Here is a 16397-nt window from a genome sequence, read left to right as displayed (position 1 = left end):
AAAATCAAAATGAAATAGACTAGAAGCATAAAAGAGATGATACTTCTCATAAGAATTTTGATACTAATTTACCTTCAACTTTGAGCTATGTCCAATCTGATAACTACTATGCATAGATATGTTTTGTGATTAAATCATACAAAAATTATTAGATTTCCCTTCTTTTATTGCTATTTTTTATGCGAATAATTAGAATTTTAACATCATCTGAAATTTTATCCAGTAAGTGTTAAATTGGTAAATTTATATTGTTTTAATGGTGTATTTGTTGCAAAAACACAAAAGAAAACTTAAAAGAGAAGTCGAAGATTTAAAGAATCTCGCTTAATGCACCATACGCACTTAGCGCAACGCAGTAACTCAGCGGACAATACTCGCTTAGCGCAAAGAAGTCACATGGAGAAGCTTGATACGTGAAGGCGCACTTAGCGTAAGTCGCACGCTAAGCACCTGACCACAGCCTCACTCGTGATGCAATTTCTTTCCTACTATCCTTTTAATGTTATTTTAATTATTATTGTATTTTCCTGTACTTAATTTTATTGATTGTGGCACCTATATTCATGGTATGTTTTAGGATTTAGACATTGAGAAATTTTTATCTTTTAAGAATTGAGAAATGACATCTAAATGATTCATATATAAGGATAGAATGATATTGTTATGCATCTTTGTTCATAATGCAATTTAACTAGTTTGTTCTCTTAAGGGATTAAGTGAGGGATTAGGTAAATTAGGCACTTTCACTTGAGAGATCATGATTAGAGTAAATGAGTAGATGTAGTTAATAATTGGAATAATATTAAATAGAAAAAAATCATTAACATTACATCAAGAGTAGTTTTGATAAGCTAGGCCCCAACATATTCGCATTCTAAATCAACCTTCACATCACAACCTCCTAAAGTGTTTGTTTTTCTTACTCTTTCTTGTTTTAGATAATTAGTTTAATTTTATGTCATTTTACTTTTAATTTTCCATCTCTCAAATCTTTAATTCAATTTATTAATTGCTTGAAAATTGGAAATACACCAATCTAAGTACAACAAAGTCCCTATGGACTTGATACTCAGACTTTCGTTTTACTTTACTACTCAGGACAATTTGGTGCACTTGCCAATGAGTTAACACAATTCCTACCTCTTGTAGGATTTTGCTAGAATATCACCAATATACATACATATTCTTTCTCCTCAAGCCTCCACATATTTTTCGTAATAGTATTCTTTACAAGCCTTTGTAGGCTACCTACTCAATAGTATTCTCAACCTTTGTAGGGTTTAACAAACGCCAAGTATTATTTTCCTAAGCTTTCCAAGCTTAATACCACCATAGTATTCTTTCCACTCCACTCTAAGATCTACTCATAACAAAACAATTGTCCTAACCCATAACAAACACAGTGGTGTACACAAAAACATTGTAGAAGCACCAATCTACCTATCTGATGTTTTGAGTTCCTTACTTTATTTTTCTCTTCACTTGGGCAAACCTAATTTTCTCTATTTCTAATCACTTAATTATTAGATACATAGTAATACACAACGACCAAAAAACACTATTTAATATGTTACAAATTGTTTAGCAAATGAATATTCTTTCCCAAAAGCATACTTTTCTTTCTCTACAAGAATAGGTTTCTAAAATAACCCTTAGTTATGTTGTTTTCGTCAAGAAACACATATGGGAAATAATCACAATAGAAAATTTCCCATTAAAGGATCCATACAACAATGTATAAAACTATGTAAAAACACAAGAAAGAGGGGTTACATTTTGTTTCAAACAAACGATCCAAGTAAAAATTATAAAACAGAAATGCTTATAAAAAATTAATATGTTTGAAACACAAACTAAAAACATGATATAATCCAAGGATAAGCAAAAGCACAAACACAAAGGTGTTTACCGGTTCATCTCTTTTTGAGAGTATTTGCAATTTCTTGGCATGTCACCAAGTTTCCACTATACACCAAACAAGATTTCAAGTATTCTTTGCTCCAAGCCTCTTCGGGCTTACAGCTAAGTAGTCTTTAACTTGCCTTTTCAAGTAACTCAACAAGTATCCTTTCTCTCAAAGTCTCTTCAGGCTTCAACCTAAATCACTTAGATAAAGGAAATAAAAAAGATTAATTGATTATATCATATGTATAAGAAAAATGTACAAAGTTTAATTCCTAGAACTTTGATATCCAAAAAACTTACAACACTCGAAGAATTTTGAGCATAAGGTAGCTAGAAGATTACAAGATTCTGCAATTCTATCTTGGTCATAGAGGACTTTGGTATTTATAGGCGTGCTCCCAAAAGCATCTATTGAGAACATGTAAAATCTGTGTTTTGTCTTTAGAGAGAGAAAAATGTATGTTAGGGAATTAAATGCATCTTTCACCAACTTGTCATTATGATAAAATAAAGCAGTCCACTTATCTAGTTTTTCTCGTATTGAAATCTTGTAGTAGAAGGCAAATATGCCTCTCAATCAGAAAGTACACTATTGTGATCAAATTTTCATCTTTTGAGGAAATAGGTAGGTTGTACTAGATTTACTTTTCCTTTAGGCTTCCCTTGTATGCTTTATAAGTAAACAAATGATAGAAAAGCTTTTTCCTTATAAAAGTATCATATCATACATGCAAATGATAAAGAAGATAAAAACACTGCATTTTGACATCATTTATTCTTTTGTGTAACTTTCATCTTACTCAATAAATCACATGTTTTATCCATTTCTTCAAAAACTTAATTATTTGTCTGTTAAATCAAAATAGTTGAGGGCTTTATGTTAAGAAAAATACCTTTTGTAGCGTGATAATTGTTTTCACAAACTAGTAGTCCAACATCACGATTGAACCTCTATGAAGTCCATGCAAACAAACTCCTAAATTATCTCACTATCAAGGAAGGATAGATGAGTGAGTAGTGCTAGCTATGCTACTTGGAGTGTGTTATTAGCTTGGTTTTTCTCCACAACTTGAGTGTAATATGTGGCTTTAGAGAATGGCATGCCTCATAGGGCTTAAGACACTACCTTATATAGTAACTCCTTAATATTTTAACCTAGTATCACCGAATTTTTACATTAATAGTCTAACCCATGAAAAACATAACAATTATCTCATTATTCTAGCCTTCCTTTAAGTGGGCTTATACATTATGAGTACAACTCTTAAGAAATATCATAGTCATACTTAACATCTTTTTTCTCCTTTAATTTGGTTTATGTGTTTGAACTTATAGGTTCCTATTACATTGATAATAATATTAAATCTTATTTTAATGTATAAACAATGACTAGTATCTAGCAGAACGACAATTTTACCCAAAGAAAAAGAATATTCATGATTTGACATAACCGTTATGTGACATATGTTCTTGCATAACTTAGTCCCTTTGGCCTGAAATCATAATTGAACACAAGGCATACAATGTGTCATCCTTGTATAATTCAATTTATCTATTTCTTGATACTAAAGTAGGCATAAGAATAAATAAGTTCAATATCCCATATTTGTTCATTTTAGCATGACTATGCATTTCTTACTTACTCTATAAAGAAAGCTCATAGGTATTACTCTTGTTACGAAGAAGGGACAAATCTCATCTAGATCAATCACATCCCTCTTCATGATTTATCGTATGTTCAACTACCAACTTTATAATCACCCTATTACAGGAAACACTTGATGAAATGAAAACATACAACTCCTTTTGTAGCAATTGCCATGACTTTAGGTCTAACAACTATAAACACCATAATCACTTTGAGAATAACTTATAATACTTTCAGAACTCTTCTATGTAACATTCTCTATCATGAATTATTTCAATACATCATTAAACTAATCATGTACCATTGTAAAGATTTGATATCATTTTTTAAAAAGAAAGATTTGATATCTCATATCCATGAATTATGAGATGAGTGCATTAGTTTACACACATACTAGTCTCAATGCATTATTGTTGTCCTTATTAACAATGACACTTTACTAGGGATATTTAAGAATAACAACTAATAAACTATTCTATAGACTTTATTATATTCCAATAAATAAACACATAATAAATGAAATGCATATTATTAATAAATAAAGCAATATGCAAAAAATTCAAATAAAGTATTGACCTTTAGGACTTACACCAACAATTTTCCTTCCTTACATTGAGATCTTTGAATTAAGAATGTATTTATAGGCTCCCAAGCTTCAAACTAGTCATTAATGGCTATTAAAAACAAATTCAAATTCAGGAAAATGACCATCAAAAGTTGTATGTGTTGTCCATTTTAGACAACTGTTCACCAAAAGCTTATGGAATCTTTTCTTTATGTTTCCTTTTTTATTTTTCAAAATCCTCAACTTCTATTTTTGAATTCATGACAATTGGTGTGAGTTGGATTTACAAGAACATATTCTTTGACAACTTTTAGAAACTTTTAGGAATATTGCTTCTAAAGACTATTTTATGCAGAATGTTTCTTGGTGTATTAGTCTTCTCATCTTCTAGTTGCTTTGTTTGTATTAGTACTCAAAGGTCCATGTGAGTTTTTTTCTTTTGAACACACTTATCAATTTAGTTCTTAGCATGCTACTTCTAATGTTGTATCCTCTGGAATAATGCATATATATTCCATCCTTTGTTTAGATTGTTTCTTCTAATACATATATAACTTTTGATTGTGTTTCCTTTTTGGTCAAATCCATATTTTAATCATAAATAACTTTTGGTCCTGTTGCACTTTGTTTTTAGATGCTTACATCAAATTGATGCTTTTCAAGTTTGATCCTTGTTCTTTGTGATTTGTTCCAATGTATATATCATAAAGTTTTGTTCTTATAATCACATTAGTTGTGTTTTTCTTACTACAAAACCATTAGTAGTTTAAATTTAGAAGACTTAAAATTTGCTTCTTGGTAGTTTGTTATCATTAAAATTCCATTTCATAAGAAACTTGACCTCAACAATAAACACTTACCCCTCTACCAAAGCCTGCAAAATTGGGTAACAATTAATTAGTCAACTTCACATAATATCATATCAATTGCAAATATAATACTCTGTCAATCCTATTATAATTATCATTTTAGGTTATTTTACAGAAACTAAGAAAAACTACTTAATACATGAAAAATAATAACAATTTTATAAACTTAATGTTACCATCATTAATTCATTTTGTGTTTTTATAGCTGAAAAAATAATATGATAATTATTTTGAAATATATTTTTCTTCTTACACAATTATTATTATGAGACATTTTGAGACTGAAACTATGAACTGGGGAGTATTACTTACGTGTAAATATATTGCGTAAGATAGCATTCACTCTTGTTGTCGTATAGTTTTGTACTCAGATACTCCTTTCTCTTCTCTAGATCATGACCATTTTGGTGTAAGTGAAAGTAGGCAAAAGGAATCCATACTTATCCAAGAGATTCTTTGATTTGGTAAGGCTATAGGCACACCTATGACATTAAAAAGAAAAAAGTCTTCAGATAACAGTACTTAGTTATTTGTTTAAAATCCTGAAAAATTACTTAAATCACAAATACTTGAATAATGATAATGTAAAGCATCCCGCTCAAAAAAATTAATAATTATCAACTTGTGTTAATTAGAGTGTAACGATTTTATATCCCTAAAGCATGTAATCAAATTTAATCTTAAAATTGATGTATATAAAAAACATTATTAGAAGACTTTAAGTTAGACCTCGAGAAATTAGTTTTTATTCATTAATTTGTAAGATATTCTAAGAAGAAACTAGCTAGCCGAAAAGCATTATACAATATTTTTATTAAATGAGACAAATGTACATATTATAAACAAAACTCTCTCTATATATCTTTTTTCTTTCTCCTAAATAAGTTGATGTTTAACAATTGAAAAAAGATAAAATGAACCATCCTTCTTAATAAAAAATATAGCCAGCAAGTTGTAAGGCTTATGTTTAGTAGTACTGCCGCGAGTGTTCATTATAACACAAGATCTTTGAAAGTCAGACATTGTTTCCTTGCATGTGTAGCTGTTCAGCCGACCTATATTAATAATTAATTCAAAATAAAAAAAATATGTAGCTTTGCATACAAACCGTAGCCTTTTGATGGGGCAAAACTTCCTGTGTTTCTCTGGAAAATAAATTATTAACGAAGAACATGCTCTATTATACGAATATTTGATATGATATGATACCATACCATAGAGGCATAGACAGACATAATTTAGAGAAAGTCTCCACATATTTACATAAACATTAAAATAAAAAATATATTTAGTTATAAAATCAAGTTACTTTCTTTTTCCTTTTAGACAATTAATTTCTGAGAAATCATTTGGACTTCAACTGGGTGGGAGGGGAGAAGCAAAATTAAATAAATGGCCCTCAAATATGCAATTGCAATTTCATGTATTAAAAATAAAAATTATTTTAACACTTTTTATGCCAATTTTTTTTATAAATTATCCTATATATTGTATGCATCTTCTGTTCCCCACCCACCCACCTTATACATATTGACATTAACATCACATTCATTTCATCAATTCCTTGTTCAGCTTCATATGATGAATTATGAGACATAGACACCAAACCCAAGACCAAATTTAAAGGGAAAACATATCCGTTTCATCATGCATAGCAGACAAAGGGACCAAATTCTCAGGGTTATTCCCATTTTGTTCCTCATTTGTTTATGTCAAGTGTAGGCTGTAGGGGTTTGTTGAGATTTGAGCTAAAAAATTTAATTCAACTTGAAGGCAGCTCAGAGATAAATCATGTCTTTTCACAAACCGTCTTCAACTCGCGAATGCGTGAAATCGGGGATGCTACATCCTTAGCTGCTCAGTTGAGTTTTTTTAGAATATGGATATTTTAAATTTCTATTAGACACAATCACATTTGAATCTGATAAAATTATTATAGGTGATAATTTTTTTTCTTTTTCTTTGATTATTTAACATAATTATATGTTGAAGACTCAAATTCAAAACCCACCAAAAACATAATTCATTAGTATATTTGTTTTATCATCATTTATTAAAAATTTTGAAATTATGAGTAGTCTAACTCTCAATTAATTTTAACTAATAATAAAAATTGTTTAGAAAGAATATATTTTCAACCATAGACGAAATAGTTTAACGGACATTAGACACTCGTATGAGCACAAGATTATCGAAGGCATAAACTTATAAGGTTAAATTAGTTTTTAAATGTGATTTAGTCTTCTACTTTTTTAGAATCTAATTTGATCCTCTAATTTTAAAAATCGATTTAACTTGGTTACCTCATCTAAATTAAATTGACCGGATAAAAAATATGTTTTATGATGATTTTAAATCGTCATAAAATGTGATTTCTTAACCGCGTTGATCCAATTTAGACATATGACCTAATTAAATTAATTTAAAAAAATAAAAGAACAAATTGAACTTGAAAAAAAATTAAATGATCAGATCAAATCTAAACAATAAATTAAAAGAAAAAAATTAATTTAATCAATATACAAAATCCATTGTGTGTATGAAACGACCGTACATATTGATATGCATTCATGTTTTCAATGACCTACCTTTTCGAATTTTGAATGGCAAGCATGCTCAGTGTTTCAAGCTATATTTTAGTGAGTAAATGCTGGGGTGTGCTACGTACTGCTAAAACCAAATCAGATACCAAAGTTAGGAATGATCACTAAGCTCTTTTGACAAATAAGCAACCTAAATGCGTGTTGAATTATCTTTTTCTCGCTAGTGAGAGTAGAAAAGTAGATTTAAAAGCACGACAAGCCAAAAACTAAAAAGACTAGGACCTTTTTTATTTTGTTTTGTTTAGGCCTGGTTAAATGATCTTTTATTGTGTTGAAATTATAAGAGGAAAAGGAAATGAAAAAAATAAATAAAAATTAAACACACTAAAATTGATATACTCAATATGATATAGTGTGTTATAAGCATTAATCCTAAATTATACTAATATTAAATATTGTATTATAATCTTAATAAAAGCAAATTATTAAATATTAAGAAATACGGAAACTAGAAGAAAATATTTTAAATTATGCTAAATAAAATCTACATCTTATTTGATATTTTCCATATATTTTGCATCACCCTTGTTGCTAATCACATCACCCCCTTCCCTTTTATGCACTTTCAAAATTTTTACTTCAGAATGTATTGGACTCTTTCATGATAAAAAGATTAAAATTTTGATTCTCCTATTTTATTTCTTACATTTTAATTAATTAAATCATTTATTAATATTATCTTAAAATGAATGTCAGAAACTATTATTTTTAAAAATTAAAATTAAATGTCTTAATTTTAAAATAAAAAATCAACATTACAGGTCGATCGAGTAAAATAGACCAACCAAAATTATATCTTAGCCTAATAAAGATTCTAAAATATATTAAACACTCTTCTGTAATTAACCCAAAAAATGTGATACAAAAGGTAATGTCCCAAGGAGACTAGTACAACTTTCGCTAGCTTGGCCCAAATACATTAATGTACATTAAAACCAATAATCTAATTTAGATCCCTTTCTGATCACAATTTTAAGTACAGTATCTGAAACAATTTCATACATTAACCAAGTTGGCTCCATCACTGTTGTAACAGGCAATACAAACTGAGTTTTTCTAAAGACAATTTACTATTATGAGCCAACATATACTACGAAAATTTTATTAATCACAGTACACAGAAAAGAAAAATACCAATAACAATGTGCGTTCCAGACTGAGATTGCATTGCATAATTATCAGAAAGAATATGGCCAAGTCAAACCATATATGTCATCCCAACTTGGATGATATTGGTATGAGGTACTCTCATGTTTGCTGTACCTCCTCTGCAGTTCTTTCTGAGGAATGCATAGAAATAATTTATCATCAATTTCTTAAAGAAAAAAGAGTTCTTCTTTGCCCTCACATCCCCATGTCCAAGCAAATAGGTGAATCCTGATTCCAATGCTTCTCTAAGGGCTGAAAGCTCATATTCAAGAGCAGGATCTTCATCTGATGACATGTAACTAGATGGCAATGCTGATGCAACTTCCTGAGAGGCAGAAGAAGCTCCTGCTTCTTCCAATTTCTGATCATGCACCAGTGGAATCCTAAGCTCCTCAGCCGTAGTATCAACAGGAACATCTGAAACTCTTGTATTCACTGAGACACTGTCCATTTCATCACTTAAGTTGCCCTCCAACTCCAAGGCTGTTTCTAGAGCTTCCCTTCTCAAGAATTTCTCAAGACTCTCAATAAGAAGCTGTTCAAATGCATGGTGATCTTCCTTCCTTACATCTTTGTAGCCATATCGGGCGACACAGCGGAATATGTGGTAATCTTTGGGGCAAACTCGTCGAAATAGAAATCTTTCCTCTTGAGGAACCACAGGGACTGGAACATATTTAATGCAGACAAAAACTATAGTAGAGTGAAGAGCTGGAAGGTTGAGCAGGAACTGCAAGAAAATGGAGGGAATGCCCTGGACAAGTTCATTATATAGCAATCCTATTCCTGGCACCCTTACTGTTCCAAGATTGGAGCCAAGCTCAAGCATTGAGTCCACTGAAACCTTCTCTCTAACTTCACTTCGGTACTTCAATACGCTCCCATAGTTCCATGTGTACATCACAGAGAGGAAAAAGGTAGCAAAGGCAAGTGGAAGCCAGCCACCCTCAATGATTTTGGATAGCACAGAAGACAGGTAAATTAACTCCACTGTACCAAATACAAGAGCAAAAGAAAATGCCAAAAATAAGTTGGTCTGCCAAATTAAAACCATCACAAGGGTCACCAAGGTGGTGCTAACCATCATGACACCAACTTCAGCAATGCCTGCAACAATGATATTGAAACGCATTTAGTACAGATGTACTACAAATTGTCTTCAGTATAGGGCTTATGTGATTTATGAAATTTTTAAGAAATTATATAAAATCATTTATGTGTCTTCACCCAACAACTTAAACTATATAGATAGTTGGATCATGACAAGGCATCAGAATCTCTATGATGAAGTGGTCTACAGTTTGCTCCTTGCCAGCCCCATTTTTCTAACAAAAATGTTTAATTTAAGCATAAGGTAGGTGGGTTTGTACATTGTCCACACTCCAAGCCCAAAGGCTCTTACATGAAGGGGCATGTTGGAAATATAATATTAAACCATTCATGTGTCTTCACTTTAACTGCTTAAGCTTTTGGAATAGTTGGTTCATAACAATATCAAAACCATTTGGTTATATATTCATGTCTTTGGATTATGGCCATCAAAATATTTGTGAAGAACTAGGCTCTATCAATTATAAAAAAAAGCTCACAATACTATGAATCAAAATATTGAGATAAATTTTTTCAACACATAAAACATGCATTTATACACAAATGGAGTGCAAGTTGGTTTTTGATATGCAACAACAACCACCTTATCTTTCAAAGGTATTTGCAATCCTATAGTGTGCATAAGCATTGATGATATTGATAGTCTCCCATACAACCATAACTTTCAAGATAAAATCTCGTTCCCAATCCTTTTTACATCCACAACATTTTCCTTCCAATTCTTGTCTACAATAATACTCACTCCATTCTTTCGAACTTTCCATGTGCACTAAAATTTAAAACCTGTAATGTCTAGCACTTTAGCTTTTTTCTAACCCATTTAGTTTCTTGAAGACACGTGATGTTAATCCTTCTTTGAATCATAGAGTCCACCGCCTCCAAAGGCTTACCTGTCAAAGTCTTAAGTACCAAACCTAACCTAATCAAGCACTTACCATTTTACTGGTGCTGTTATACTTTACAGGTTAGTCAATGCACAAGGCATACACTGTTTGGTTGGTGTTGTTACATAATTTTTTGCCACATTAAAAACTGAAATCATGGACACCACAGAAATAGGCAAATCCAGAATATAAAAATTTGATGAAATAAAATCTCGATATAGTTGATCATTTCATATAAAACTTCTATAAGCATCCCAGTTGTCACCCCAGAGCCAAAAATGAGAAAATGAGAAAAAAGAATACTGCAAGAAATAAATTGAGAAGAGGGACACTAACCATATGCATTTGCAATATCAGTTGTGCTTTGGAAGATGGAAACCACAACTATGCACATGATCATCAGAAACCAGTTAATTATGGGGATGTAAATTTGGCCAATGAACCTTTTTGAGGTGTGAATTATCTTGAGCCTGGGGAAGCATCCCAAAGCCATAGATTGCTTTATGCATGAAAATGTAGCAGATATCATTGCTTGGCTGGCAATCATTGCAGCAAGTGTGGCAATCACAAACATTGGCCAGAAGAGACTCTCTGTTTCACACAAGGCACAAACAGCAGGTACCAACACAATTACTATGCATAACAAATATACAAACTTATAGTTTTAAGGACATTGACTTTAAGAATAAACACAAGCAGTCATTGTGTCAGAAAATATCACCTGGAACAGACTTGTAGAATACACTTGCATAAGAATTTGGGTTCTTCGTCAAAAAAGCAGCTTGGCCCATATAAGCAAGGAGGAGACAGGGAAATACCACACAAGTGAAGGCAATCTGTTTAAGCAATTATACAAAGGTTTAAGAGAGGAAATTTAAATAATTGCATGAGACTTAATAACACAAACTTTATGGTTTGCTCTTTGAAAAGAAACAAGTTGAGGATTCGCAAACCTGTATTGCTGGTACAGAAAAATGACCCAGATCTGCAAACATTGCTTCTGCACCTGTAGAGGAATATACAAATACAAGAAAGTTATATAATTTTTTTACACTAGTCCTAAAGGGATAAACTTCTCATTAAGATGGAGAAGAATGCATCACTTGAATTCTGAATGAGTAAAAAGACTTTCAGAGGTAAATTTGTGATAGTTTCCGGATCATGTAAATAGCTTCTGTTGTTTTTGCTGCCAGATTTAAATTGCAAGAACATACAGAAATGCCTACTTTTGAGTAAATTATCTCGACAGAACAGAACCTTAGCCTTCATAAACAATTCTAGAAACGGAAAAATGGTATAACTTAAGTGAGACCAACAATCATTAATTTCCAGGTTTGGTTTACAACTCTCATTAGGCATGATATTATTTGGTGCTTCATACCACATCAAGCAACAGGAAACAGAAAAAAAAAAAAAAAAAAACTTGATACGGAGTAAATTATGTTGAAATTCAACATCTTTGGAAATAATTCCCAGAAATGGCAAAATGTTATAAATAAAATGAAACTAACTATTATTGATTTTCTATAATCACTGTATTACTCATTAAACATGATATCCATCCTCCCCCTTTTTAACCCATTTACGTGATATATATCTGTGCAAGTGTTTTGGAAAAGGGAAGGGGGAGGAGGGTGTACACTAAGTGTTACTTGTGTCTTGTACAAAAGAGCTTATCCTCATAGCTGTTATACAAAAACATTAACGGATAAATGAACCACATAAATATATGATCTCATCTAATGGCTCATAAATCATAATGCTATACTTGAAGAGTTAACCCAAGATAGAAATGAACAATATGTTCATTATTGCAAACACTCTAATGAGATCAGGAAAGAAGTCAAGGTCATGTTCATAGGATCATTCAAGTCTACGTTGACAACAAAATAAGCCCAAATCGTATGCCAATCAATTCCAATACTTACAGCTTGAAGCATGAAAATGACAAAAAAGTTATACCTGTAATGCACAGAACACAACCACCAAGAGCTGACCATGCATCTTTGCCATTGTTCTTGAAGAAATAATAAATATAAGCCGGATTGAATGCTCTTAGAACAGTGATATCATATTTAAGTATATTGTATATTCCAATAGCACCCAGAGAAAAGAACCATAAGGCAAGTATAGGGGCAAACATGAAACCGACTTTACTGGTACCAAACCGTTGTATGCTGAACAAAGCCACCAGGACTACAATAGAAATACCAACCACTTCACCTGCAAGCAAGAAAATGAAATACAAATCTCAACTTTGTGTGCGGAATGCGAATTTGTTCATTTCCATAGTTTCATAAGATAACTAAATGTCAACATTCTTGAAAAAATCTAAATACAAGTGGTTGATAGTTCAAATTAAACATCCTGAACGACAGGCTTAAAGGGAAGCAAAAACTTGACTTCTCTTCCAAAGCAAATAAATAAGAGAAAAGATGTTAACTAGGCGTTTTATAAGAGAACCATATTTGAACTGCTTAGATCAACGTACACCAAGCTAATTAGTTGAAGTTGAGAAATCTTGCATTCACTCCAGAATATCGTAAAAGGATTCATATTTTGCAATTTTTTGATGGTTTATTAATTATGTAGACTTTAAGTAGCTGAACCAACTCTTATCAAATGCCACAAGTTCTTTTCTTTGGAGATATGTGGAGACTTCGATCATAAAGTTATAATTTTCCTGAAAGAAAGAAGCAGCCACCAAAAGAATATACATCTAATGATCTAAAGCTAATATGTGAAAGAATTTTCCTGTATTTCCCATATCTGAAAGAAACAGAATGTGCCTTGGAATTTCATAACAAACATGCTCCCAAGTTTTATGAGTTTTCTCATCTTCATTGATATTATGTATCTATTATTTCTTTTCTTTGTCCCGAAAATAAAACCTTAAAAAACAAAGGAAAATATACCTACCAGTACCAAATTCATCTATTTGATCCTGCAGACCACTTATGGCAGACATCACTGCATCAAAGAAGCATCATGGTTATACAGAAGTGACACCACAAGAAATTTTCTCTTAACATCAATTCTACTTTGACATGAAAAAAGATAAACAAAGAATAAAAATTCCAAGGAGGAATGTTTGTATGTTATCTGAGAGGGACTTCTATTATACTCATACATGAGTATGACAAATGCTTATGATCAAACTTCATTACAGCATTGATCATATGATAAAAATAAAAAACTTACAGCAGAAGTCCATGTCAAAAGTTGCTTGCTTATGTACCTGATATTGCTGGGGTTAGAATACCATCTCCAATAACCATGGAAGCTCCCAGAAGAACCAACACCAATAATAGGTTCTTCAAAAATGGTGTCCTTTCTAAAGTGTCCTTTATTCTTAAGGCCCTTTCCAGTTCTGGAGTAGGCAGTTTGAGCTTAAAACTAGAGATTTGTTCATCGGCTTGTTGACGATTTGGAAGCAGACTCACATTTGCATACCTGCAAATCAGCGAGTATAGTGCAAACGTTCCTCCTACAGTTGAGCCATTAATGTATGGAAATTGTGAATTACAGCAAGTCTGAAATGAACCAAAGCAAAATAACTGAGGGGGAAAGTGAATCTCTTACCTTCTCCACTGTCATTTGCTTTGAGGACTATAAAAACATATTTCGCTAATGGAATAAGTGCTATTGTATACATTACTAATGATAATGCCCCCAAGATATCATCATCTGATCCAATTGGAACCTTGCTGAAGACATCAGCAAAAACATATAGAGGACTTGTTCCCATGTCACCATATACCACACCAAGAGTCTTAAATGCCAATGCAATAGTGGGCCAGAGGGAAAGGTCCTGATTCACATAAGCACAAAAGATTAAGAAGAGGGAAGTGGCTCTCTTGTATGAATACATGGTGAAGTAGAAGTTAGTTCAGTTGAGTGTCTATTAAAAGTGGTAACACCAAGACAGAAAAACCAACATTCCAACAATGAACATAAAACAAAACTCTTAACACCAACAATAAAATCACAAAATTTAGATGCAGTTTCTTAAGTGCTTTTAGTGTTGTTCTCTAATCATTTCACCTCAGTAATCCGCATAAAAATGATTCCTTTAATGGTCAACAAAGATTACCAAGGTAAAACTTCAGTCCTGATACCACCAAAAGCACCTAAAAAATGTATCTATATTTTGTCCTAAAAAAAATTAACACAACAGACACAAGTCATGAATATTTGATAACACATTAAAAATTAAGAATTTAAACAAGACCTAGAACATTCAAAAATTATTCCAGGCAAAAGTGTAAAAAGAAATGAAAACAAATGACTAGGAGTTATAAGGTTAACTTGATGCTAAAAGGAAAAGGGACGAAGGAAAAGGTTGTGGATTCGATTTTCTTCATTAACAAAATACTAACAATTAACCATTAATATTGGTCGATAAAAAAATCACAGCAATTTACTAACCTTGGAGTGATGAGCATGAGTTCCAGCAATCTCCATGGCTTCAACATCAAATGAGTCAACCCTCTTGGGCTTCTTGGTAAGCCTCCTCCTGATTGAGCCATACCCTTCTCTGCCATCATCATGCTTTGACCACATAGGAACCTCATCCCAGTCCACTTCACTTCCATCAACCCACCTTGACTCACTGCTCCCACCACTGCTGCTTCTACCCAACAACAACCTTGTGCTGATCTCTTCAATCCTATCTTCCCTCATTTTCCCACCAACAACAACAACCCCACACAAAATCAAAAACCCACTTCCCAAAATTGAATCAGCTTCTGAAAGAATGGAACTTTATCAGCAGGTTTTGATGATTCTTGAGATAAAAGTTCATCCTTTTCTTCCTCCTACTGCAAAACCTTGGAAAACCATAGGAGTGTGAAGTTGAGGGCTCGTGTTGTTTTTCTATTGAAGCATTCCAATCCAAGAGCCAGTTTAGCCAAAGACATGGGACACAATCATTAAATATATGGAAACAAGTGACAAGTGTGGATTCTCTGCAGTCACTTTTCCGTGACCACTGAAATCATGACCATAAAAAATAATTATTACACAGTAAATAACAGAAAAATGTAACTCAGAAAAACATGAACCGTTTGATCATAACTGTAGGTCCCGCACTTACTTTTAAACTACACGGAATTCTGGTCCGAATCAAGACAGCTATCCAATGGGAAATTTTCAAAATAATGATTTAATTGTTAATTCACGAATTTTATATGGGACCCGGTGGAATATCATATCAGTGTATGTGTATCACATGACAAACTGACTACGTGGGATTTTTGTTGTTATGTTATGCAAAATATTCTCTTTATATATATATATATATATATACAAGCATCTTTACATAAAATTGATGGTGGACCTTACTATGTATTTACAATAATAATAATAATTTTGTTAGAATTACTTTCGTCTAATCATTTATTTTCTTAAAATTTAATTATTATAATAAATCACTAATTTTATCTATTAGATTTTAAGAAAATAAACACTAAGAATAAAAAAGAATTACTTTAGAAGTAAATTGATTCATCTTCATAATAATTTGTCAAAAATAATAATAATAATAATAATAAGACAATATGATAGATTAAAAATAATTATCCGACTTCTTTTTAATTAAACTAATTCTAGTAATTTGTTTAATAAATAAATAAAAATAATAATGTCAAACACGCTATAAACTAT

The 16397-nt window shown here is 31.7% G+C and overlaps 1 protein-coding gene and 1 long non-coding RNA gene across 2 annotated transcripts; both read right to left on the bottom strand.

Moving 5' to 3' along the window:
• Window positions 1-1729: 1729 nt before the first annotated feature.
• On the bottom strand, window positions 1730-3094 carry LOC121175333 (uncharacterized). The gene is made up of 3 exons (XR_005892690.1): window positions 2799-3094; window positions 2206-2344; window positions 1730-2105 (listed from the first exon to the last, which is right to left on the bottom strand). It is a non-coding gene; the product is annotated as an uncharacterized lncRNA (long non-coding RNA).
• Window positions 3095-8519: 5425 nt separating this feature from the next.
• Window positions 8520-15652, bottom strand: LOC100814419 (putative potassium transporter 12). The gene is made up of 9 exons (XM_003531967.5): window positions 15162-15652; window positions 14316-14544; window positions 13972-14220; window positions 13653-13703; window positions 12696-12956; window positions 11687-11739; window positions 11455-11569; window positions 11070-11324; window positions 8520-9846 (listed from the first exon to the last, which is right to left on the bottom strand). Exons 1-9 carry the CDS (start codon window positions 15414-15416, stop codon window positions 8789-8791), a joined length of 2526 nt encoding a protein of 841 aa, XP_003532015.1. The 5' UTR covers window positions 15417-15652; the 3' UTR covers window positions 8520-8788.
• Between the last annotated feature and the right edge of the window lie 745 nt (window positions 15653-16397).

This window comes from Glycine max, chromosome 8 (genome assembly GCF_000004515.6).
Source record: "Glycine max cultivar Williams 82 chromosome 8, Glycine_max_v4.0, whole genome shotgun sequence".
In the NCBI taxonomy this organism is placed as follows: Eukaryota; Viridiplantae; Streptophyta; class Magnoliopsida; order Fabales; family Fabaceae; genus Glycine; species Glycine max.
The sequence above is the reverse complement of the archived record's forward strand: the minus strand, read 5'-3'. Positions and strand labels throughout refer to the sequence as shown.